We start from the raw sequence: 25,235 nt of genomic DNA on the forward strand, positions 1-25,235 counted from the left end.
CTGTGAAAGTTGCAATGGCATGAATCCAATTAACCCATAGTTAAACTAGTCCAACCAGACCAAACACATGCCTGATTCATAAAACAAAGAGTGAGCTCCAAAAATACAGGCTGATTCATTATTTTGTCTTCTAAGATAGAGAAAAAGACCGTGGAATAGATGCTTTTGAAAACTGTCGAAATGCACAATGTAACTGCAAGATAAAGCAACCTGTAAAATTTAAACCAGTGAAAACAAATATCATTTTAGTGTCTACACATAGAGCACCACTAATTAAGCATCATGTTCAGGGTCATAATTTAGTGAACTACCCATTTTAGAACTACCCATTTTAGAATAATATTTCTCTGAATCGTAGCATTAGGCAAGCTGCAAAACTAGGACTGGCAAACAAGTAAAATAGCGTCTAGATTATGAAGCCGATTCAGAGAATGGGTAAAGTTATTAATGGGTGCCAAAAAAGAATGGGAAAACGAAAAGGAGAAATCCGGTTCACAGAGCACTTATTGCAATTCTGGGTCTGAGAATTCAGGGTGCATTTCTAGACCGCACAATCAGATTATGAGCTTATTATACAAGCCAATTTAAAAAAAAAATCCTGACCATTCAGTTACACTCCAAGAGCTATGTCACTTGAGTTTGGAGCACAAAGCAGAGCACCAATAGTGAATAGCACGCGGTGTCAAGGCTCATGTTCCTTCTGGTGTGCCTCTCCACTGTCACTACTTATGGGACGGCAGCTAAAAACAAAAGTTGACAACTAATGTGGTGTGTCACAGATAAATATAGTCATGCAATTATATTGGATTGCATTGTGAGAAATTGGGTGAAGTACTAACACACTGTGGAAACTGAGAAGATGTCGGGTGACCACTAAACGAGCTGAAACTTCTTTGAAACAGTAAGTTTATTTCGAGCAAGCCTTGCATTAGAGAATCAAAGACCTACCCTACCAAAGGGCAGAAAAAACTGAAACCGTGAAGCAGTTTAGAGAATTCATTGAGCGAAAAAAAAAAGGTGACCAAGTTCAGGCATGCTCACTTCACCTGATGATTCAGTTTGGAGCACAAAGCAGAGCAGCAATAGTGAATAGCACGCAGTGTCAAGGCTCATGTTCCTTCTGGTGTGCCTCTCCACTGTCACTACTTATGGGACGGCAGCTAAAAACAAAAGTTGACAACTAATGTGGTGTGTCACAGATAAATATAGTCATGCAATTATATTGGATTGCATTGTGAGAAATTGGGTGAAGTACTAACACACTGTGGAAACTGAGAAGATGTCGGGTGACCACTAAACGAGCTGAAACTTCTTTGAAACAGTAAGTTTATTTCGAGCAAGCCTTGCATTAGAGAATCAAAGACCTACCCTACCAAAGGGCAGAAAAAACTGAAACCGTGAAGCAGTTTAGAGAATTCATTGAGCGAAAAAAAAAGGTGACCAAGTTCAGGCATGCTCACTTCACCTGATGATTCAGGTGGAGATGTGACGACCCAAGTTGTCACAGAGCGTTTCATCACTACGAGGCCACTATGGTTTTGGGGTGAGAGAGGCTCGAACTCTCGACCTCAGGATCACTCACGTTATAGCTATGAGACCTACGCGCTAGCCAACTGCGCCACCACCCCGTTGTGGTAAGAAAACGAAGCTACACCTATTGTCCAGAACAGCATTGATCCATACAAGTACACCAGATGAGTTCATTTAATGTGCCTGTGCTCTGACTGCTAAAATTTTCCAAATCTATGAAGATGGTATTTGTTTCTTCCCATTCAGTTCAACAGCCCTGAACAGCTGGAGGAGAGATTTAACACAACTATAGGAATAAGATAACTGAGTGTGTTGCTTTTGGATCTTAATTGCCACTGGAGTTGCTTCATACTGGCAAACGCATTAACAAACCATAGCAACTGTAACAGGTTAACACTGACATAGCTGACTGATGCCATTTCAGTTGTACTTCAGTAATTCAGAAACCGTAATCACTAACTCAAAGTTCGTCCATGGGCGATAGATTGATGGTAATTATGCAAACATTTCACGGATCAGGCAGATAGGCAGGCAGGAGAAGAATATTGAGCTAGGCAGGCAGAAGAAGACTATTGCGCGTGATGCCGCAGGTATCGTCAGTTGTCGTCAAGGATGATAGAGTAGACGATGTAGAAAATGAGGCCGAACACAACAGCCCATGCCGTACTATGAACCCACTTACCTAGAAGCCACGACAATCATCGACATCGCTGATCTGTACTCTGGGGGAGATGCAGCAAGTGACAGCAGGAGAACCAGCCAAGAAGTGTGGATGCAAATAGTTATCCAGGCACCGTAATTAAACATTGGTCCCAGAGGCAGTTGCCACACTTTGACGTAACAGAATTCTGTTGAGAAATTCGGCAGAGTCAGGCAAGTCCAACCAGGCCAATCGCTGCCAACTGGATTCAATCAAAGAACTCCAACAAACTAGACTCTTGGAGGAAGCAACAATCTTGTGTTTCTCAAAGAAAGCCATGCGAAGTTCAGCTAGTATTCCTTTACAGTACATACTAATTTTGGCACAAAATCGCTATGTGATATTGCGCTGTTACTCACAGCTCCACGCCTTGAAAGCATCACAAGTTATTCTTTACTCAAAATACCTCATCTGTGATTCCACATTGGCAGCTTGTATTTCCTTGATATCAGACTACCGAAGGAGATCAGTCTGTAGCATACGGATCGAGCACTCGTCATTCAGAAATAAGAATTAAGGTTTCCACTGGCCATGTGTTGGTCATTGTGTCTGACCACACCTGAAAATATGATCACTACCATTACCTAAAAATATGGTAACTTATGTAGTACTAAACTTTCGGGCAATCCATTGATAGGACCAATCGTGTATACAAGAAAACTCAGGTTCTACAAACCTCTTTTTCCAAACCTAATCCAAATTTGCATTGCTGGATGAATATCTTTGAAATCTTCCCTTCAACGAAGAGAGTAGATAATCTGGTTCGTTGAAATTAAACATTATCACCGTTGATTTTTAACTAAATAATTGTAAATGAACTTAATCAAATTCAAGTAGAAGTTAAACTGAATTCAACTTTGGTATCTGGCGGCTGAAGCATCTGACACTAAGGTTTTACACTAGAGTTCACCACTGCACATGTTACTTGTCCATCCGGATCTGAGCAATGCCCAGGAGTAATGCCATGGGAAATCTCCTCAAACTCCTATCAACAAACCCACTGTAGAACAGATCTTCTATGCTATGCAGTCCTCAGCATTCTGTCATTACAAAAAATATTTAGTCCAATACAGCTATGAGTCTATGAGCCAAGCATTTGAAATTTGGTACTGAGGCTACAAGATGATTTGTTAGTGAGAACAGCCAAATGAGAAGTAAAGCTAAGCAATAATTATTTAGCAATCCATTAGGAAAACTCAGATCTGACAGGAAATGCAGGAAATTAAGTTTGTCAAGTTGAAATTATCAACGAACACTTCAGCAAAAAATTTGGTACTGAGGCTACAAGATGATTTGTTAGTGAGAACAGCCAAATGAGAAGTAAAGCTAAGCAATAATTATTTAGCAATCCATTAGGAAAACTCAGATCTGACAGGAAATACAGGAAATTAAGTTTGTCAAGTTGAAATTATCAACGAACACTTCAGCAAAAAATTTGGTACTGAGGCTACAAGATGATTTGTTAGTGAGAACAGCCAAATGAGAAGTAAAGCTAAGCAATAATTATTTAGCAATCCATTAGGAAAACTCAGATCTGACAGGAAATGCAGGAAATTAAGTTTGTCAAGTTGAAATTATCAACGAACACTTCAGCAAAAAAAAAAGTGATCAAGTTCAGACATGCTCACTTCACCTGATGCTTCAGGTGGAGATGTGATGACCCAAGTTATCACAGAGCGTTTCATCACTACAGTGATCACATATGGGTTTGGGGTGAGAGAGGCTCGAACTCTCGACCTCAGGATCACTCACGTTTAGCTATGAGACCTACGCGCTAGCCAACTGCGCCACAACCCCGTTGTGCTATGGAAACGAAACAATGCTTCTTGTTCGAAGCAGCAGCGATCCATACAAGTACGCCAATTCATTGTGTGTGCCTCTGATGTGACTGTTAAGGTTTTCCAAATCTGTGAAGATGGTATTTGTTTCTTCCCATTCAGTTAAACAGAACGCCCTGAACAGCTGGATGGGAGATTTAACACAACTATAGAAAAAGGTAATTAGGTGTGATGCTTTCGAATCTTCATTACCACTGAAGTTGCTTCATACTGGCATCACAAGCCATAACAACTGCAACAGTTTAACACAGACGTAGCTAACTGGTGCCATTTCAGTTGTACTTCGGTAATTCAGAAAAAGTAATCACTAACTCAACGTTCATCCATACATGATAGATTGATGGTAATTATGTAAACATTTCACGGATCAAGGCAGAAGAAGAGGAATATGGAGTGTGGTACCGCGGAATCACCATTGTCCTCAAGGATAGAGTAGACGATGTAGAAGATGAGGCCAAACGCAACAGCAGGATCCACCCCCAGCAGGTTGTTGCTCAGCCTAGTGCCGTCGAGCCACTTACCTAGAACCCACGGCGGTTATCCCCATCGCTGATCTGTACTCTGGGGAGATGCAGCAAGTAACAGCAGGAGAGGCAGCCAACTGAAGTGTGGAAGCCAATAGTTTGGGTATATATCAAGGCACCGTAATTAAACATTGGTCCCATAGGCACTTGCCACCTTTGAGGTAACAGATCTCTGTTGAGAAATTCGGCAGAGTCAAGCAAGTACAACTAGGCCAATCACAGCCAACTGGATTCAATCAAAGAACTCCAACAAAGTAGACTCTTGGAGGAAGAAAAAATCTTGTGTTTCTCAAAGAAAGCCATGCCAGGTTTAGCTAGTATTCCTTTACACAAAATCGCTATGTGATATTACGCTCCTACACACAGCTCCACACTTTGAAAGCAACATGTTATTCTTTACTCTACATAACTCATTTGTGATTCCACATTGGCAGCTTGTATTTCCTGGAGATCAGTCTGTAGCATATGATGGCATAACTGCTACAACAGTGGTGGCTTTTAACGGTATCCTCTGAAGCCCGAGAACTTCGCCATAAATCTTCCTTTTCTTCAGGTTTGTATGGCAGCGGGCATGGGCATCGAAGTACCAAACACTCCTGGTTCATTCCATTGAGAAAGTGGTTAGCCAGGCATTTCACCTTCACAAAAGATGACAAGATTACAGTAAGAGATTCTGTCTAAGGATAGAATTATGGAGTTTCATCTCCCTCTGTCAGGCAGAGGGTATGATGAGCTATTGCTTCTAAATTCCTGGTTGGAGAATGTAACTATTTTGCATGAAAGGAATGATGAGTGGAAGTGTTCCTGGGCCCCTATACAACAGCTAAATACTATTCTTCACTCCATGAATCTGTGGTGGTCTGTCCAGTGTACAAATGGATATGGAAAAGCAGATGTATCATGAAGATTAAAATGTTTGCCTGGCTTATGTTAAGTGGCAGAGTGAATGCAAGAGATATGCTGCATAGGAGGCACTGGAAGGTCACTGAAGACAGGCATTGTGTGCTATGTCTGGGGGTTCATGAAGATAATGATCATCTCTTCTTCTCTTTGCAATTTCAATGTACAAATTTGGAATTATCTTCAGACTGATTGGAGTGTTGTTGGGGATTCGCACTAGACTGCAGTATATGCAAGAAGACAGTTCAGCCAGCCATTTTTCACATAAATGGTCATGCCTCTTGTTGGAATATCTGGAAGATCAGGAATGGGTTCATTTTTTAGCATCGCAAACCTATGTTTGTGGCCTGGAGCTGTAACTTTATCTATGATGTGTCTCTTCATGCACATAGAATGGAGCCTGTACATAGAGACACGCTCCTGGCTTGGATAGATAGGCTAGTTTAAGTCTCTGGTTTGTATTTCTTACTCTTTACCTTTAGCTCTTGTACAACTTGTAAATAGTTGGTTTGGGTGTTTTAGTAAAAGAAAGGCTGTGGGGCTTTTGCCTCACAGCACATAGTAGGGGGAAAAAAACACTCCTGGTTCAGAAACAAGAATTAAGACTAGATTGTTCCACTGGCTATGTGTTGGTCATTGTGTCTGACCACACCTGAAAATATGATCACTACCATTACCTAAAAATATTTTAACTTTAAACTTACATTACAGGCAATCCATTGATAGGACCAATGGTATATAGAAGAAAACTCATGTCCTACATACCTCTTTTTGCCCAACCTAATCCAAATTTGCATTGCTAGATGAATATCTTTGAAATCTTCCCTGCAAAGAAGAGAGTAGATAATCTGGTTTGTTGAAATTAGCTCTTAAACAAAATCACCGTTGGTTTTGAACTAAACAATTGCAAATAAACATAATCAAATTCAAGTAGAAGCTACCTCAACCTCAATTTTCGTATGTAGTCTGGCAGCTGGAGCATCTGCCAGTAAGGTTTTACACTAGAGTTCACCCCTGAAGATGTTGCTTGTCCATCTGGATCTGAGCAATGCCCAGGAGCAATGCCATGGGAAATTTGTCAAACTCCCATCAACAAACTCGCTGTAGAACAGTATGCCCAGGAGCAATGCCACGGGAAATCTCCCCAAACTCCTATCAGCAAATTAACTGTAGAACAGATCTTCTATGATATGTAGTCCTCAGCATTTTATCATTACAAACAGATTTTATCCAATACGGCTATGAGCCTATGAGACAAACATTTGAAAAAAAATAGTGAGGTTACAAGATGATTTGTTACCGTGGATAGCCAAATAAGAGCAAAGCAAACCAGTAATTATTTAGCAATCCATTAGGAAAACTCAGAGCTGACAGGAAATGTAGGAATTTAAGTTTGACAAGTTGGAATTATCAACAAACACTTCATTATAAATTGATTAAGTACTACCCAGTAAAAAAAGATAAATATCTAAATGATTAGGTGACAAATGAGAAATAAGAAACAAGAATGATCTGATAAATACAGCAACCTGAAGACCGTAGTCTAATTTGAAGCCCATAGCAGCTTCAGGAATATGCAGATTGTGAGCATGGAACAGATTGAACCGAACCATATAAACGAAAATAGTTTGGATTCCATGACACGAAATATAATTCATATAAGAGACAGAGCGAAAACATCAGGCTGAAACCTAAGGAATGTTCAAAACATGTTTTGCTCCCTCCAAGAGTTGCCAAAACGTTTTTTGTTTCCCCTTAGCTTACTTACAATGTGTGTCTGAATTTAAAAAAAAAGGGCATACTGAATGGTTTGATAAATACAACAACATGAAATGGTTAAGTCAAGATGATAAGAACAAATCATTTATAGGATTCAGGAGTATACAACAAGTGGGCAGGGAACAGACTGAAGTGAACCAAATTTCAGTAGGAAAAATGACAGCCATGACATCAATAGGCTGTCATCCATGCAATTTTGAAATGTTCGTCAGCAGGGATCTAATGTGAGAGGTTAACAACACCATTTGCTGAATAAGAGAAACAGCAGACAATTGTTCTGAGCAACATTTGGCTAACTCTCATAGATTATGATAACAAGACGGTACCATCAGATACTGCCGCGTCCAACAACAGGCTAACACGATGCAACAACAGGAACACATGGTCTAAGAGCACAGCAGGGAACAGACTGAAGGTAACCATATTATACAAGAAAATGCTCAGATTCCGGGGGAGCAAATATAGATCAGAATAAATGACAAAGCCAGAACATCACTGTACAGATATCCAAGCAATTTCGAAACGTTCTTCAGCAGAGATCTAACAAGAACCATTTGCTGAATAAGAGAAACGGCAGACAATTGTTCTTAACAACATTTTGCTAACTTCTCATAGATGATGATGATGATAACAAGATGGTACCATCAGATACTACCACATCGAACAACAGGCTAACACGACGCAACTAACACAGATCTACACCTCAAGACGAGACGCTACAAAGCGGCCTAGGCCCTCTCGCCCCTGATGCGGCGTGCGAGCTGGATGTCCTTGGGCATGATGGTGACGCGCTTGGCGTGGATGGCGCAGAGGTTGGTGTCCTCGAAGAGGCCGACGAGGTAGGCCTCGGCGGCCTCCTGGAGCGCGGAGACGGCGGAGCTCTGGAAGCGGAGGTCGGTCTTGAAGTCCTGCGCGATCTCGCGGACGAGGCGCTGGAAGGGGAGCTTGCGGATGAGCAGCTCCGTGCTCTTCTGGTACTTGCGGATCTCGCGGAGGGCGACGGTGCCGGGGCGGAAGCGGTGGGGCTTCTTCACGCCGCCGGTGGCCGGGGCGGACTTGCGCGCCGCCTTGGTGGCCAGCTGCTTGCGCGGCGCCTTGCCGCCGGTGGACTTCCTCGCCGTCTGCTTCGTGCGGGCCATCGGGATGGGAGGAAGGGGAGGCTAGGGTTTGCTGAGTGCTGGAGCGGGGCGAGGAAGCTGAGCTGTTGGTGGGATTTGGGGATTGGAATGAGGATGAGGAAGAAGGGAAGGGTGTGGGGGATTTTAAGGAGAGGAGGAGCGGCCCGGTGGGCGCGCGTTCTGCGAAAAAATTGTATTTTCGGCGCTTTGCTTTTGGGAGGGGAAGAAAGGGAGTTTGGGGCGTTCGATTCGAGAGGTGTGGACGGTGAGGATTCGGTTTCAAGTGAGTCACGCGGATCGTCGAGAGTGATCCGTGGCGCGGGGTTTCTGCGTTCTGAGTGGCTGCTTGCAGCTGCGTGTAACCATGCCATTACGGCAGTCCAGGATCTTCTCTTGGTAGTTGGGTTCGAGCTTGCAGAAAAATAGTTTACGCCTGCCCGATTTCTATTTCGTGCCGGGGCACTGTGCTGTCTTACGCGGTGCCCACATCTTAGCTTCGTCCGATCTCCATCTAGCGGTTTATATGAAGAGATGGGTGAGTTGGGTCCGCCAAAATGTGCCAGAGCGAGTGAAAGGCAAGCCTACCCACGGTGTTAACTTGCCATCCCAACAAATCTGCTAGCAGCCCATTCGAGTTCCGCTTGGAAACAAGAAGCTCTTCTTTATTTTCGTTTTTTTTTGCCCAAGATAAGCCCATTTTCCAAATCTCTTTCGTCATGTGTCAAACTCTACTTTCCCGTGGCAGATGGCTTCATGTTTAGCTACGTGTCCTAGGGTTAGGTCGGGTGATAACGCAGGCGACTGCGTTGCCGCCTCCCCCATGGCCGGGAGCATCCAGGGTTTGAGTAAGATGATGGGTTTAGGAAGGGATTCAGAGAGTTTGCAATCTGATGTCCGTGATGAATACGTTTCTGATCGGAGTAAAAGTGGAGTCCGGATGGATCACAACAGGAGCGGAGGTCTTATAAGGCGTGCGCCGCCAAGAGACCCCAAGATACGATCTACTTTTTTCACGAACCCTCTTTTTGATCCAGGATCGCAACCCTCGGCTTTAGCGATGGCGTCTGCTCACAGTGGGGGCGATCAAGGGGGATCCGGTGAGGATCCTACCCGCCCGAAGCTGCGCAGTGGTCGTACGTTGTTGCTGGAGGGGAACAAGACGATCTCAGATGGATACGTTGTGGAAGAAGTGAGTTCGAGCAACTGGCATGCGCCGGCCCGGGAAGGACTAGGCGCAGATGAGGAGGATCTGCTGGTAGGAGAAGTTGACATGGAGGATGACGCCTTTGTGGAGGAGGAACCTGATGAAGTTCCGGCACCTTCGCCGGCGCCATGGAGACTGATGGCGAGGTATTTGGGCCAGACGTCACCATCAGCTGAAACTCTGAAAGTGCACTTTACAAAGGTCTGGATGTTACGCATAGGTGCGACGTTTGCGCCGATCAAACCAAAGTGGTTTATCATCACTCTCAATTCAGAGGGAGACTACAACCATGTTGTGAAGGGAGGGCCATGGATTCACCTGGGGAACGCCTTGTTGGTTCAACCACTGAAGGGAACAGAAAGACCGTCAGCAACCGATCTCACTACACTGCCGATATGGGTGCATATGTACGATGTGCCATGGGATAAGCAGAATGAAGCCAATGGGAGGAAGTGGGGCAGTAAGCTGGGGAAGGTAGTCGCAGTGGATGCAGATAAATCAAAGTACAGGGATTTTCTCCGTGTGCGCATTGAGATTCCAATAAATAAAAGGCTTCAGACAAGGATCACAACGGGGGTTAGAGACAGGCCGGAAACGCACTCGACATACATCCTGAGGTATGAGCGTGTGCCTTATTTTTGTTTCTGGTGTGGTTTTGTGGGACACAATGACACTGTCTGTGAGAAGAAGAGGTTAGGAATACCATCACTTGGATATGATGAAAATTTGAGGTGCTCACCTATGCGTAAGTATGAGTACAGGCCAGCAGTTGCCCCGCCTGCAGTTCCGCCTTTGGCAAAGCGAGGACTTGACTTTTCATCAAGTGGAGATAATTCTGAAACCCTGGGTATTCCAAAGGTACGTGTGAAAAAGCCTGCTTACAAGCATGAGGAGGTCCTGGTGCCACAACCAGTGGATGCGCAGGATGGCTTTGAGCGAACTGAGAGGGAAGGTGAACCCGGAGCTGAGTGTGATCTTGCTATCTTATTGCATGCACTACGGGTGCAGTACCCAGCAGAATCACTGACGTCAATCCGTGAACGGCTTTACCAACAGAGAGAGTTGTTTCAACAATCCCAGAAAGATATACTGCCATCGCTAGAACACAACAAGCAACCTGAGGTTCCGCAGGTGTTTGTAGTCCACCCTCTAGCTATGCAACAGGGGCCATTCCCACCGGGCAGTGCAGATATGATACCGGCATTACGTGGACTCAGCTCTTGGGTTCCATCGGAAAGCAGCGCTGACTCAGGAATGCCGGAGGTTTCGTCGGTATTAGGAAAGAGGATGGCCAGTGAGACAGAGGAGGAAGCAGAGTCTGCAGCTAACAGTCGTGCCATGGTTCTACACGATAATGGGGATGCCGGGAATGCTCAGAAAAGAGGAAGGGTAAGGCAAGCCGAAAGGACAAATACGGAGGCTGAGGCAATGGAGGGTGTTGAGTTTTTGGAGGCAACCAGCCACGGGGCCGCTGGTCAACTGACGGGTTCGCATGGAGCGACCCGTCAGGGACAATGAATTGCTTCAGTTTGAACTGTCGGGGTGCGGGGAACAAACCGACAGTTCGCGACATCATCGGCCTTTCCAGGTCGGTAGATGCCAAGATTGTTTTCCTCTGTGAGACAAGGCAGAAAGCGGAGAAGATGAAAAGTTTGCGAGGTAGACTTGGGCTTAAGGGTTTTGTTGGGATGGATAGTGAAGGAAGAAGTGGGGGCCTGGCTCTGTTTTGGCATGAGCATCTTGTTGTTGATATTCAGGAAGTTACTGATAGATATATTGACCTGCACATCCAACTGTCTCAGTCTGATCCTCCCTGGCGCCTAACGTGTGTGTATGGAGAACCAAAAGTAGAAAACAAACACCTAATGTGGGACAAGCTCCGTGCGCTTAAACCCCGATCAGACCACCCTTGGTGTGTTCTTGGCGACTTTAACGAAGCTATGTGGGGATTTGAACACTTCTCTGCAACTCCACGGTCAGAAAGTCAGATGAGGAACTTCAGGGAAGCCTTGGAATTATGTGAACTCGTTGATTTAGGATTCTCAGGCCAAGCATTCACGTATGACAATAAGCGAAGTGGGAGAGCAAATGTCCAGGTGAGGCTAGATCGTGCTGTGGCTTGCAATTTGTGGCGTAATATCTTCGCTGAAGCAAAAGTGATACATAAGGTAACACCTTGCTCAGATCATTGCGCGGTCGTCCTAGAGTGTGTGCCGGAACCAGAGATAAAGCCAAGACCAGCTAGGCGATATTACGAGGTTATGTGGGAACGTGATCCCAGCCTACCAGAGAGGGTGGCGACTGCTTGGGAAGAGGCCGGAGCGAAACACACATTGGGTGACATTCAGATTGGTCTGGGGAGTGTCATGGGACGGTTGCAACAATGGAGTAAAACCAAATTCGGTGCAGTTAACCGAGAGCTAGAAAAGGCTAGAAATAAACTTGCTGAACTTATGAATATGAATGCAGATAGAATGGAAATCAGAGAAGTCACAGATAAGATGAATGAACTACTTTATCGAGAGGAGATGATGTGGATGTAGCGATCTAGAATTGCTTGGCTTCGGGAAGGCGATCGTAACACAAAGTTTTTTCATAGTAAGGCAGTTTGGCGAGCGCGGAAAAATAAAATTAAAAGGTTGCAAGATGATGATGGTAATTGGCAAACAGAGCAGGGAAGTATGGGACGTATGGCCACAGCTTACTTTAAGAACCTGTTTACTGCTGATCCGGGTCTGGTAGCTGATCCTATCTTAGGTTTGTTTGAGGAGAAAATCACACCAGACATGAATGAGAAACTTTGCTCAGAATTCTCGGACAAAGAAATTTCAGATGCACTCTTTCAGATTGGTCCCCTGAAGGCGCCAGGCCCTGATGGCTTCCCGGCTCGGTTCTTTCAGCGGAACTGGGGCGCTCTAAAGGAGGAGATTATTGCAGGTGTGAAAAATTTCTTTCAGACCGGGGTCATGCCAGCAGGAGTTAATGACACGACCATTGTTCTAATTCCCAAAATGGATGATCCTGAAAATCTAACTCATTTTAGGCCCATCAGCTTGTGTAACGTGATTTATAAAGTGGTTTCTAAGTGTCTTGTAAACAGATTGCGACCATTACTGGATGACATTATCTCAGAGGCTCAGAGTGCGTTTGTTCCGGGACGGTTAATCACGGACAATGCCATGCTTGCTTTTGAGTGCATTCATCATATTCAACAGGAGAAAGATCCAGAGAAGAGTTTTTGTGCGTACAAGCTAGACCTCTCAAAGGCGTATGATCGGGTAGATTGGGTTTTCTTGGAGCGAATGATGCTAAAGTTGGGTTTTGCTCACCAATGGGTACATTGGATAATGCGGTGTGTGACCTCGGTGAGATATTCAGTCAAACTTAATGGAACCCTTCTGGAATCGTTTGCACCGTCGCGTGGACTACGGCAAGGCGACCCTCTCTCCCCCTTTTTATTCCTCTTTGTTGCTGATGGTCTGGCAGCTCTTCTGAAACAGGGCATGAACTCAGGTATGGTGGAGCCAATCAAGGTGTGTCGAAGAGCTCCTGGTGTTTCACACCTTCTTTTTGCGGATGACACATTGCTATTCTTCAAAGCAGACCCCCATCAGGCTCAACATGTGAGCGAGATTATCGATACTTATGCATCTGCCACAGGCCAGCTGATTAATCGAGCCAAGTGCTCCATTCTGTTTGGACCAAGATGTCCCCCGGTGACATGTACATCAGTTAGACAAATCCTACAAGTACAACCTGAAGATTTCGAGGACAAATACCTAGGCTTACCTACACCTCAAGGCAGAATGCACAAAGGACGTTTTCAAAACCTGCAGGCGAGATTGCTGAAAAGGATGTTAGTATGGGGTGATGGCATCCCTTCTCAGGCAGGTAAAGAAGCTCTGATCAAATCCATTGCCCAGGCGATTCCAACATATATCATGAGTGTTTTTAAATTGCCAATGGCAGTCTGTGATGATCTCATGCGCATGGTAAGGAACTACTGGTGGGGCTCGAGCCAGGCTAAACGGAAGACTCACTGGATCTCTTGGGATAAAATTACCATGTCTAAGGATCATGGAGGTCTCGGCTTCAGGAATGTGAGAGTTTTCAATCAAGCTCTCCTAGCGCGTCAGGCGTGGCGCTTGTTAACTAACCCAAATAGCCTGTGTGCAAGAGTTTTGAAAGCCAAATACTACCCTAATGGTGTCTTGCAGGATACTGTCTTCTCGGCCAATGCCTCTCCGACATGGCAAGGTGTCCAACATGGTTTGGAGCTGCTAAAGAAGGGCCTGGTCTGGCGTGTGGGTAACGGAGAGCAGATTCGTGTGTGGAGAGATCCGTGGCTTCCCAGACCACATTCTTACAGGCCCATATCAGAACCAGGTGATTGCCGTCTACGTCGCGTCTCGGCTTTCATCTCTGAACATGGGTCCTGGAATATGCAGCTGGTACGTAAACATTTTGTGCAGGCTGATGTTGAGGTCATCGAACAAATCAAGCTCAGCCCGCGGCGATCTGTGGACGTGCTGGCTTGGGCGCCATCACCATCGGGTGTGTTCTCCGTCAAGAGTGCGTATTGGCTCGGCATGGATGAGCTGAGCCGGCCTTCTCAAGGCGCCACGAGCAGGGCACCGAATGGCCGAAGGGCCATTTGGAAGGCACTTTGGGGGTGCCCTGCCCCCCCTAAGGTACGCATCTTTGGATGGAAACTAGCTACAAATTCTTTAGCTACCTGGGAGAATAAGAAAAAGAGGAATATGGAGATAACTGATACATGTGTTATTTGTGGGATGGAATGCGAGAGCACATTTCACACATTTTGCAGATGCCCTATGGCAAGGAACCTATGGCAAGCAATGAAGGAGGTCTGGCCACTACCATCGCTCACTGTTCTCACTTCCTCGGACAGTGAGTGGCTCCTGCACTTACTGGATGGGCGGGCAGAGACGGTGCGGGTGATGATTCTAATGACCCTATGGCGCATCTGGTACTGCCGGAATGAAGTGGTTCACCTTAAACCTGCGCCGCCTATTGAGGTGTCTAAGGGGTTCTTGTGCAGCTACTTACAATCAATCATGTCGATCAAGCATTTTCCTGAAGCTGACCCAGCGAAAGGAAAGACACAAGTTTTCTGCGATGGTAATGTTGATAACATGGCAACGAAGAAGGCCAAGATCGTCGTACCGCAGAGACCATGGAGGAAACCCCCGGAGGGACATGTGAAACTGAACGTCGATGGTTCGTTTTGTTCAAAATCTGGAACAGGAGGTTGCGGAGTAATTCTAAGAAATGACGGAGGGGCTGTTATCGTTTCAGCCAGTAGCTACCTGCCTTCCTGCATGTGTCCGCTTGAAGCTGAACTAGAGGCATGCCGACAAGGTCTGGCTTTGGCTCTGGACTGGTCCAATCTTCCTTGCTTGGTAGAAATGGACTGTTGCGAGGCTGTGAAGATGATCCGCTCAGGTGAACTTGATCGTTCGCCATTCGCAGGCTTAGTCCAAGAGATCAAGCACCTGATGGCTGCTTTGCATAGTGGGTCAATCGCCACTATTGGTCGTGAGCAGAACCTTGTAAGCCATTTGTTGGCAAATTTAGGCCGTACTAGTTCTAGATCTCAGGTCTGGCCTGGATCAGGCCCTGAGCTTGTGCTGGCTCAATGCCACACCGACTGTTTCCAAGTTGAGTGATTAATATATTTCCCATTCGCAAAAAAAAAGATAAGCCCATTTTCCAGAGTGACTTCTGTCCAATCGGTGTAGCATCGGGCTCAGAGACTATGCGCTCGCAAAAGACTGAATTGGCCTGCGAATGGTTCCATAGGAGTTTTCGCCCGCCCCTGAATAAGCAGTAAGGCGTGGGCGCGTTGGAACGATCCCGCTTTGAAAGCTCAACCTCGGAGGAGCCACGTGCGTGTCCGGCCAACTGTGCACGTAGCCAGGGTGTAACCCCACATACTGGTCTTCTTCTCGGGCGGTCATCGTAATCCCCATCATTAGTTTCGTCCAATTCCAGGCGGCGGTGGTGTGGATCCCACGGCGCCCAGGCCGGCGCCCCAACCTCCGCCGGCGACTACCCGTCCAGTCCCGGCGCACGACCTCCGCCAGGCACGTGCAAGATGGAGACGGTGTTTTAGATTCTCAGGGAGACATTCCCCCCGGTTCCATTTCATGCCGAAAAGAAACCAATGTCATCAGTTTTACAGAAATAAAACGCACCCAGAACCCCCTGCTAACACTTTGTAGCCTAAACAGCAAACTAGTTCAGAAACAAACGACATCAACTCCTCCAGGAGCGACCGAACCGACCAAGAACCAGCTCAGCGCAAACAAAAGCGCACCCACAAAAGCTACCAACCAGCTTCTTACAAACAGTAAACAACTAAACTAGCAAGGAAAACATCAACTACTGCAACCCAAAAGGCAGCACCCTCCTGCTCTTTTCCTGGCGTTTTGCTCACAGCACCACATGCACCGAGGCTTCCTCTTCCGGATGTTCCTTCAGGAAATCGAGCGAAGCTCTCCCGCCATGTGACAGCTTGGAAGCAGGAGCCCAGGAAGTGATCCAGTCGAAAGAGGAACACTTCAGGTTTGTGCCAGCCTCAACGGAGCTTTGATTCTTCTCACCAGCAACTCCATGAACAAATCCACCTCCTTCCACACCTGATCCTTGAAAGGAACTTTCCAATTCCTTAGGTATGCCAAGATCACACTCCACACCTGCTTTAAGTTCAACCAAGTAAGTCTATTAAACACTAAACTATTCCTAGAATTCCAAATCCCCCAAAGAACAGCAGAAGAAATGAAATTAAACTGCAGAAATTTCTTATTACACAGCCACCTACTAGCTATGTCTAAGTATTTATCCACCCTATATCTAAACACCTCCTCCACTAGACTCCATATCTGTTTTGCCACCAGACAATCAAAAAAGAGATGATGAACACTTTCAAACTCTTTACAGAAAGAGCATTCCATAGGTTTTGGAATACCTCTCCTCCTCAGATTATCCCTAGTCATGATTTTATTTTGTGACAACAGCCACAGGAAAATCTGGATTCTTGGAGGAATTTTTAAATCCCAAACAGCAGGTAAGTAAATTGGGGTCACACCTCTAAAATTAACTATAACATACATAGACTTTGAAGAATAAACCCCATTTGTTTCATAGGACCAGATCAACTGATCCTCATCTTCACTAAAAACTATAGTCTCAGCAATAGCTAACACTTCTTGCCATTGAGACATCATGTCATCCGAGAAGGTTCTCCTAAAATCACATCTCAAATTTGTACCATCCCAAATATCCCTAACAGTTTTAGTTTGCTGATTACACACAAAGTAAATGTCCCAAAATTGAGTAGCTAGGTTAGAATTACCAAACCAAATGTCCTCCCAAAACCTCACACTCCTACCATTCCCTATTTTCCACTTATAGCCAAACCTAACAGCCTCTGCAGCTCCCATTACCCCTTTCCAGAAGGTAGAAGGGTGAGCATCATGGCAGCAGAGGATGTTTGGATCCCTAGTATTATACTTACTATCAATAATCTTCCTCCATAAAGTTCCTTCCCCTTGTATGTATCTTTTAATCCAAGACCCTAGAAGGCACAAATTTAAGTCTTGCAGGTTGGGAATACCCATGCCACCAAACTCTTTTTTCATACATACAGACTGCCAATTAGCTAAATGGATTTTATTATTTCCTTCCTCATCATTCCACATACAATTAGCCAATTGTCGTGGTATCGTCACGGCATATGCCATAGGGTGGCTAATCGAAGTGGTTCCTGAGGGATCTCACGGCGGTATCCGGATGCGGGTATGGGCACGAGCGACACGGCGACGTACCCAGGTTCGAGGCCCTCCGATGGAGGTAAAACCTCTACTCCTGCTATGAGTGTATATGATGATCACACAATACAATGGTGCTCCTAGAGCTGTGTTCGGCTGCTCCTGAGAGGCTAAGGGAGACGATGGTCTCTCTCACAGGGCAGCTCTGTAGGTGGGTGAAAGCAATGAATGATCGATCCCCTGCACGAGAGGGGGTAGTGCAGCTTATATAGGCACCGGCACTTTACATATAAGACCCTATAGTTTACTGGCCGGCTGGGCCGGCTTCGGCTTCGGCTTCCGCTCCTTCCCGAGGCTGTGACGTCAGGAGTGGTTGAGGCATCGTGGCCTGTCCCATCCGGCTGCCACGGTCAGCGGTATGGAGGAGGTGTCCCTATCACCGTCAGCCACTGTAGGCAGTACGGATCGTCGTAAGCCCTGACGGCCTGTCCGGCGCGTGGCACTGTTGCTCCACAGTGCCCCGCGCTTTACGGAAGATGGAGTCAGCGTGGACTTTGGGAACCCGGATCACCTACCCGGTTCCTTCCAGTGCAAGACTCGCCAGCCTCGAGTCGGTCTGAGGTACAAACCCCAGTCGGATATGGCTTGTAGAAGCCGGCCCAACTACAGCATTGGTGGCCGTAGCCAGGCCGACTAGGACCTAGAGCCAGCCGGCTTCCAGACCAGCCGGCCACGGCGCCAGCCGGCTGCTCCTCAGCCGGCCTTTGCCGCGAGCCGGCCAGTGGCCAGCCGGCTGCTCCGCGTCCATTGCCCTATCCGGGGTCTTCCCCCCGACATTAGCCCCGAAGGCGGCAAGGTCCTGCGTTTAGAAGGACCTAGGCAGGTTTTCCTGGCTTCTCGAATATATTAGACGGCACTTGGAGGGGCCGACTGAGAATTTCCATTCAGCCGGCTGCGCCCTCATCCGGCTCGTTCCTGCCGGCTGCTTCTAGCCGGCCGCTTTTTATACTTGTACAGTTTTTGCTTTCTCGCAAGATCTGATGGCGCCTCCGCCTTGCTGATGAATTTTGGCTCGAGTGGAACTTCTTGTCCGGCTCCGGCTCGCTGCGCGCCGGAGTCTCCGCCGCCTCGGGTCCTGCGCCCGACTTGACCGGCCTGACGCCAGGGCTCTGCCGCCGGTTCGTCTGGTCACATCAATGTCCCTCCGGATCCGGTGCGGTAGTGGGCGACGTGGTGTGGCCGTTTCTGGTAACGGTAGCGGTCGTGGGAGGAATTACGGCGCAGTAAATCCGGGGACGTGGCCCACGTCGGCCACTTGGAGGCCAACCGCCCGCCGCGGTCGGCTATAAATGCCGCGGGGGCGGTATCGAGGCGGCACTTGCCCCTTTCTTCCTCCTCGCGCTCCTGCCTCGCTCCTTCTCTTCACTCGAGCTCTTTGCCGCTCCGACGCCATTCCTCTTCCGTTCTTCTGGCGAACCTCAGCGAGCGGTCGCCCCGACGATCCTCCGCCGAGCTACCGCCGCAAACCCGCCAATCCGGCGCCACGGGGCCACGCGCATCGACGGCGCGCACTTCTCCACCGCGATCTCCTCCGGCGAGGAGCGGCTCTTCTTCGCCCTTCCGCCTCTCTTGGACCTCCTCTTCTTCTTCGTCCTCGATGGCTCAGCCGAGCGGCTCCTGGAAGGGTTCCTATATGCAGGACGACGACATTGCCCGGCTCGTGCGCCTCCGCCGCATCCCGGCGGGGGTGATTACCAGGGCGCCGGGCGCGGAGGAGGAGCCTCGGCCGGAGCCCGGCGAACGCGTGGTCTTCGGCGCGCATCTCGACCGCGGGTTGGGTCTGCCGGCTTCCAACTTCTTCCGCCGGTTCCTCGATCACTTCGGCCTGCAGCCGCACCACCTGCCGGCCAATGCCATGATCCTCCTCAGCTGCTACGTGGCCTTCATGGAAGGCTACGCCGGCTTGTGGCCGGACGTGGAGTTTTGGAGCCGGCTCTTCTACATCAAGGCGCAGACGACCGAAGGCCGCCTGAGGACCTGCGGCGCCGCCTCCATCTATCCCCGTACGGGTACGTCCTTCCCGCGGATTCCGACTGTCGATTCTGTAAAGAATTGGCAGATGTCTTTCTTTTATGTGCGGAACGAGAGCCCGGCCTTCGACCGGCTCAACCTGCCGGAATTCAACCCGGCTCCACCAGTCAGCCGGACCAACTGGGGCTACAACCCCAAGTCCTCGGACCCGGACGCGGAGGTGAACCTCCTGTGGGACTTCCTGGGCGAGTGTGTCACGGGGGGCCGGCTGAGTGCCGAGGACCTCCTCTGCACCTACATCTCGCGCCGGGTCATACCGCTCCAGTGGCGCGTCCACAAGATCGGCCACATGTCCGGCCGGCTCGACCCGACACGGACGTCGAAGTTGGAGCTCTCCAAGTCTCAGGTGGCTCACCGGGTGAACAACATCACCAAGGCCAACATGCCGGACAACTGGGACTGGGGGCTGGCACCTTACGATCGGGAGCAGCCGCCTGAACTGGTAAGTTTGATGTTTTTCCGTCTTCCGACTTGCGGCAGCATGGCCGACTCGATATTTATCTTGTCTTGTTTTCAGCTTTTCACCCGCCAAGGCATCGAGGATGGTGACTTGGCGACGAAGGTCTGGACGCCGGATCACGTTGACCCGGCTGACTTAGCCGGCGACCAAGCTGGCGACGACGATCTGCCGGTGGCGCAGGATCAGGGCGGCCAGGGGGAGCATAACCCGCCGCCTTCGCCTGAGCATGGGCAGGAGCAGGAGCAGGAGCAGCTGCAGGCGGAGCCGGCCCAATCCGGCACGGGGCCCATCCCGGCGGTGCCTCTGCGCGCGGCGCCGCCTACGAGCACGGCGACTTCTGCGCCGAAGGGGAGGAAGCGGGCCGGCGTCGGGTCCACGGCCGCCGGAGGCGAGGGCCAAGAAACAGCGCGGCCGGCGCCAAGAAGGTCCCGGAGAAAGCCGGGTGAGTTCTTTTTCCTCTGTTGTTTGATTCCTTTTCTTTCCTTCCTCTCTGTATTTATCTTTTCTTGCTTGTTCGACTAGGGCCGCGATTAAGTTTACCCAGGGAGGCGGCTCTCGGCAGGCTCCTCTCGTCACGTCGCCGCTTCAGCGGCAAAGGAGGGAGCCAACCCCGCAACCTTCAGCACGCGCGCGCACGCCGCCGGCTGCTAACGTGCCGCCTGCGGCCACGCCACCTTCTGCGGGGGCGTCTTCTTCTGCCGCGCCTTCTGCGGCGCCTGGCGGCGGAGACCAGGGTCAGTCGGTGCGCCGGCCGACCTTAGACGACATGTTTCCGCGCCGCGCCCCGTTTGTGGAGCGGGCAGCCGGAGCTGGCAGGGGCATGCCATCTGCGGCGAGCTGGAGCTGGTGGGGCTGCGCCGCCTTCGGCCGGAGTCGGCGGGCCCGCGCCCAACGTCGTGGTGCGGAGAGTTCTCCGAAAGGAGCGCCTCAGCGCCGGATGCGACGGCTCCCACCGGGCCGATCGCCGACCGCGCCGCCTCCGGCCGGAGCCGACGAGGAGGGAGCCGACCGGGAAGGAGCCGGCGAGGGGAGCCGGCGCGCTCAAAGGACGCCGACTCCGGGCTCTGGTGAGGACGAGGGCCCGCCGGGCCCAACCGAGGGCCTTCACGTGGCCAAGGGGGCCCGGCTGCTGCATGTGCCGTGCGCCTCGACTCCAGCCTTGGCTCGGCTGGCACCATGGAGGCTACGTGGCATACGGCGGATTCTTGCGAGGTGTTCAACCGGGAGGGGCAGCCTGGTACGGCGCCCATGAAGATGGTCTTCTCCGGCTACCGGGCCGGCCTTAAGAACAAGGCCGCCGAGGCCCTTGCCCAGCTAGCAACGCTGGAGGATGCTGACAAGGTAGGTGTCTTCTTGTTTTTGCAATTTTGTTATTATCCTGGTAGCCCTCCGAGGCATGGTCCGGCTGCTTGGAGCCGGTCCGGGTTTCGTCTGGATATCTGATTGTTTCTTTCAGGCGGTTACGGAGCGACGCACCGTCTTGTACAACAAGGTGGTGACTAGCTACCACAAGGCCAAGATCGAGCGAGCCGGCTTGGCTCGCGAGCTGGAGGCTGTCAAGGGTGAGGCTTTCTCTTCTTTGCCTTTACTCTTTTTACGCTTCTGTTTTACTGACGGCTTGTTTTTGCCGGCTTGCAGCTGAGGCCGCCCGGGTCCCGCAGCTTGAGTCGGACCTCCGAGTTGCCCGCGCTCAATGCGCCACAAGTGAGGAGGCGAACCGGGCTGCTGCCGCCAAGCTGAAGGTGGCTGACGGGGAGCTGAAACGGCTGCGCCTTCTTGAGGCTAACCATCTCAAGGAACTTGCCGCCCTCAAGAAGGAACAGGAGGAAAAGCTGGAGGGTCTGAGCAAGCGGTTGGAGGAGGTGGAACGGCAACGGCTTTCGCTCCAGCAAGAGGTGACCACCAAGTCCAACGAGCTGTCGGCCACCGCCAAGCGGTGGTTGGGGGAACTTAGCGCGCTCGACCGCGGCTTGGCGGGTGAGTCTTTTGTCTTATGCCTTCCCCTTTGCCGGCTTTCGGCCGTCGGCTGCCGGCTTAGGTTGGCAACCGGCGGCAGAAACTTGATTTTTTCGATATCTCCGTCTTCGGGCTGGGGGCAGTTGGTTCTTGCCGGCTGTCGCCAGGCTTTCTTTAGAGCTTTGGAATCTCCATCTTCAGGCTGGGGGCAGTCGGATCTTGCCGGCTTATTTCGGCTTTGATGGCTTCTGACATGCTTTTCTTCTTTGCAGCGGCCTTCCCTGAGGCGCAGGAGGAGGCGTTAGCGGCTGTTGGCAGGGCGCGGGAGGATCGCCGGCAGGCCACTGGGGAGCAGAGCTCCGACTGCTTCACCATGGACGACTATCTGGCGTCCATCGCCGCCCGCGTGGAGCCGGTCACCAAGCTTGGCTGGGAGCTGCGGAAGGCGGCGGAGGAGCTGATCCGACTGCTGTGGCCGACGGAGACGCTGCCAGAAGATCTCTCCAATCTCATCGCTTGGCTGGACAGGGCTCCCGACCGCTTCTTGGACTGGAAGGAGTCGGCCACGCGCGCCGGAGCCGATATGGCGCTATCTTTTGTGCTCTCCTGGTATAACGAGGTTAGCCTCGACCAGTTGGAGTTCCGGCGCGCCGACGTGGAGGACAAGCTCCCGGTGGAGAACAAGACTGCTCGGCTTGCCCGTGCCTGCGCCATTGCCGACTTCGTCGACAAGTCCATCTTCATTGCGGACCCGAATCCGCCGTCTGACGACGAGGAGGAGGCGGCTGAGGACGAGGAGGCGGACGACGTGCCCGAGGATGACCCGGCGGCCGGCTCGCGATGCACCGGCGCTTAGCTTTTACCTGTTTCCTTATGCTTTTGCCAAGACAATTCGTTAAATCCCCGGGATGCCGGGTGCATATGTAAGACAATGTTATTATCCTTTTATTAAGGCACGCTTTAATGTGTTTGTTAATCATCTGTGTACCGAGTTGCTTTCTTTCGACTCGTTCGCTTTTTCCCATCCGCCCCACTCTTTGGCTGTGCCCTTGCCGGTCGTACGTCCGACTTGCGATCCGTCGCCGGATCAAGAGCGGGCCGCTGGGTGAGGCCGACAGTATTTCAGTCGAACGAGCTGAATTCGGCAATCCGGCACTTTTATGAAAAGTTGCAAGTCAACTCGCTTTTACTCTTTCCCTTAGTCGTTTTTCGCGTACCGGCTCCCTAGGCCTTACTCCCGCCCAGGACAGCCGGGTTGCGGTCTGCAGTAGCTGGATCGGAAGCCGGCTGTCGGAAACCGGATCACGTTCTGCGAGCCGACTGCGTGAGAGGGTTCAAGCCAATTGGCGAAACAAGGTAAAGTACGCGAAAAACTTGTCGGAAACAGCGCTCTTGGCGCAAGCTTTTTCATAACTCACAAAAGGGATACAAGGGATACATACATTCCTGCTCTCATGTGTAAAATGGGCGGAGTAACTTTGACATTCCAGGGACGTTTAGTCTCCTCGTCAGCCTTGTCCGGCTTGTTTTTCTCAGCCTCTTGGGCATCTATGAGATAGTAGGAATCATTGCCTACTGCCTTGCTCACGATGAAGGGACCCTCCCATGGGGATGATAGTTTATGCTGTCCGGCTGTCCTCTGGATCAGCCGGAGCACTAGGTCTCCTTCTCGGAATGCTAAGGGCTGGACCTTCCGGCTGTGATAGCGTCGGAGGCTTTGCTGGTAGATAGTAGATCTAGACTCAGCCAGCAGCCGGGCCTCTTCGACCAGGTCAACTCCATCTTCGCGAGCTTCTTTGGCTTCGGCTTCGTGTAGAGCTTGATCCTTGGCGCGTCATGCTCGATATCAGTCGGCAAGACGGCTTCGGCCCCGTATACGAGGAAAAATGGTGTGAAGCCGACTGAGCGGTTTGTCGTTGTGCGCAGGCTCCACAGCACATTGGGCAGTTCTTCAATCCAGCAGCCAGCTGCTCGCTCGAGCGGCTCCACCAGCCGGGGCCGGATGCCGGCTAGGACTAAGCCGTTAGCCTTTTCCACTTGTCCGTTGGACTCTGGGGGTGCCACAGAAGATAGGGCCATCCGGATCCCCAGTTCCCCGCAATAGCGAGAGAAGATGCCTTGGGAGAAGTTGGTGCCGTTGTCGGTGATGATGGTGTGGGGGTAGCCGAATCTCACAATGATTTCCTTGAGGATTGTGACGGCTGTGGACCCGTCCGGTTTCTTGATTGGCTTGGCTTCGATCCACTTGGTGAATTTGTCAATCATCACCAAGAGGTGTGTCATGCCGCCTCGCGCTGTTCTGAATGGGCCTACCATATCCAAGCCCCATACGGCAAATGGCCATGTGATGGGGATGGTTTTCAAGGCGGAAGCCGGCTGGTGTCTACGCTTTGCGAAGCCGACAGCCGTTGCACTTCTTCACCAAATCTTCTGCGTCTACGAGCGCGATCGGCCGATAAAAACCGTGCTGGAAGGCTTTGGCCACTATGGCTCTGGATGAGGCGTGATGTCCGCACTCTCCTTGATGGATTTCCGTAGGAGTTCAATCCCTTCAGCCGGCTCGACGCACCGCTGGAACACCCCACTTACGCTGCGTTTGTACAGCTGGTGGTTGATGATGGTATAGGCCTTGGCCCTTCTCTCAATCTGCCTGGCCTGGACTCTATCATCGAGCGGCACACCGTCGGTGAGGTAGGAGAGGAATTCTTGTGCCCATGAAGGTACGCATCTTATCTCGAATACGCTGACCAACAGGGCCTCCTGCGTGGGAGCTTCCGGATTCGACTGCATGGTCGCCGGGTTCGGCTTGCTAGCCGGCGGGTTCGGCTTGCTAGCCCCGAGTTTGGCGATGAAGCCCCGGGTTGGACCGAGAAGTCCGGGTTCGGCATGCTAGCCGGCGGGTTTGGCTTGTTAGCCTGACTTGGGCGATGAAGCCCCCGGGTTTGGCTGAGCAGCCCCCGGGTCAGCCGGCACGAATATTGAATCCGAGTCCGGTGACGGTATGATGGACGGCTTCTTGAGAACCGCCAAGGCGACACCCGGCGGAATGGCTTGCCGGGTTGAGCCAATCTTGGACAAGGCATCAGCCGCTTCGTTGTTTGCTCGTGGCACATGGTGGAATTCGCAGCCGTCGAAGAAGCCGGATAACTGCTGGACATGGAAGCGGTATGAGGCCATGTTGGCGTCCTTCGCGTCCCAGTCGCCCGATGCTTGCTGTATGACCAAGTCGGAGTCGCCGAAGCAGAGTATGCGACGCACGCCAATCTCCTTGGCCAGCTTCAGCCCATGAATGAGCGCTTCGTACTCCGCCACATTGTTGGAGGCGGCGAAGTGGATCTGCAG

General features: G+C 50.3%; 3 protein-coding genes and 1 non-coding gene across 4 annotated transcripts; 2 read left to right on the top strand and 2 right to left on the bottom strand.

Annotated features, from left to right (window-relative positions):
- Nucleotides 1–1,539: 1,539 nt before the first annotated feature.
- On the bottom strand, nucleotides 1,540–1,628 carry TRNAM-CAU (transfer RNA methionine (anticodon CAU)). The gene is given in 2 exon segments: nucleotides 1,540–1,575; nucleotides 1,591–1,628. It is a non-coding gene; the product is annotated as a tRNA-Met (tRNA).
- Nucleotides 1,629–7,852: 6,224 nt separating this feature from the next.
- On the bottom strand, nucleotides 7,853–8,501 carry LOC127307585 (histone H3.2). The gene has a single exon (XM_051338317.2). It carries the CDS (start codon nucleotides 8,408–8,410, stop codon nucleotides 8,000–8,002), a length of 411 nt encoding a protein of 136 aa, XP_051194277.1. The 5' UTR covers nucleotides 8,411–8,501; the 3' UTR covers nucleotides 7,853–7,999.
- A 945-nt stretch (nucleotides 8,502–9,446) lies between these two features.
- On the top strand, nucleotides 9,447–12,136 carry LOC139832419 (uncharacterized). The gene is made up of 2 exons (XM_071822176.1): nucleotides 9,447–10,982; nucleotides 11,351–12,136. The coding sequence occupies exons 1-2, from the start codon at nucleotides 9,447–9,449 to the stop codon at nucleotides 12,134–12,136; spliced, it is 2,322 nt and encodes a 773-aa protein (XP_071678277.1).
- Nucleotides 12,137–12,283: 147 nt separating this feature from the next.
- Nucleotides 12,284–22,749, top strand: LOC139832420 (uncharacterized). The gene is made up of 3 exons (XM_071822177.1): nucleotides 12,284–15,266; nucleotides 21,576–21,914; nucleotides 22,166–22,749. The coding sequence occupies exons 1-3, from the start codon at nucleotides 12,284–12,286 to the stop codon at nucleotides 22,747–22,749; spliced, it is 3,906 nt and encodes a 1,301-aa protein (XP_071678278.1).
- The last annotated feature ends 2,486 nt before the right edge of the window (nucleotides 22,750–25,235 follow it).

The sequence above is a fragment of the Lolium perenne genome, chromosome 6 (assembly GCF_019359855.2).
Source record: "Lolium perenne isolate Kyuss_39 chromosome 6, Kyuss_2.0, whole genome shotgun sequence".
Lineage (NCBI taxonomy): Eukaryota > Viridiplantae > Streptophyta > Magnoliopsida > Poales > Poaceae > Lolium > Lolium perenne.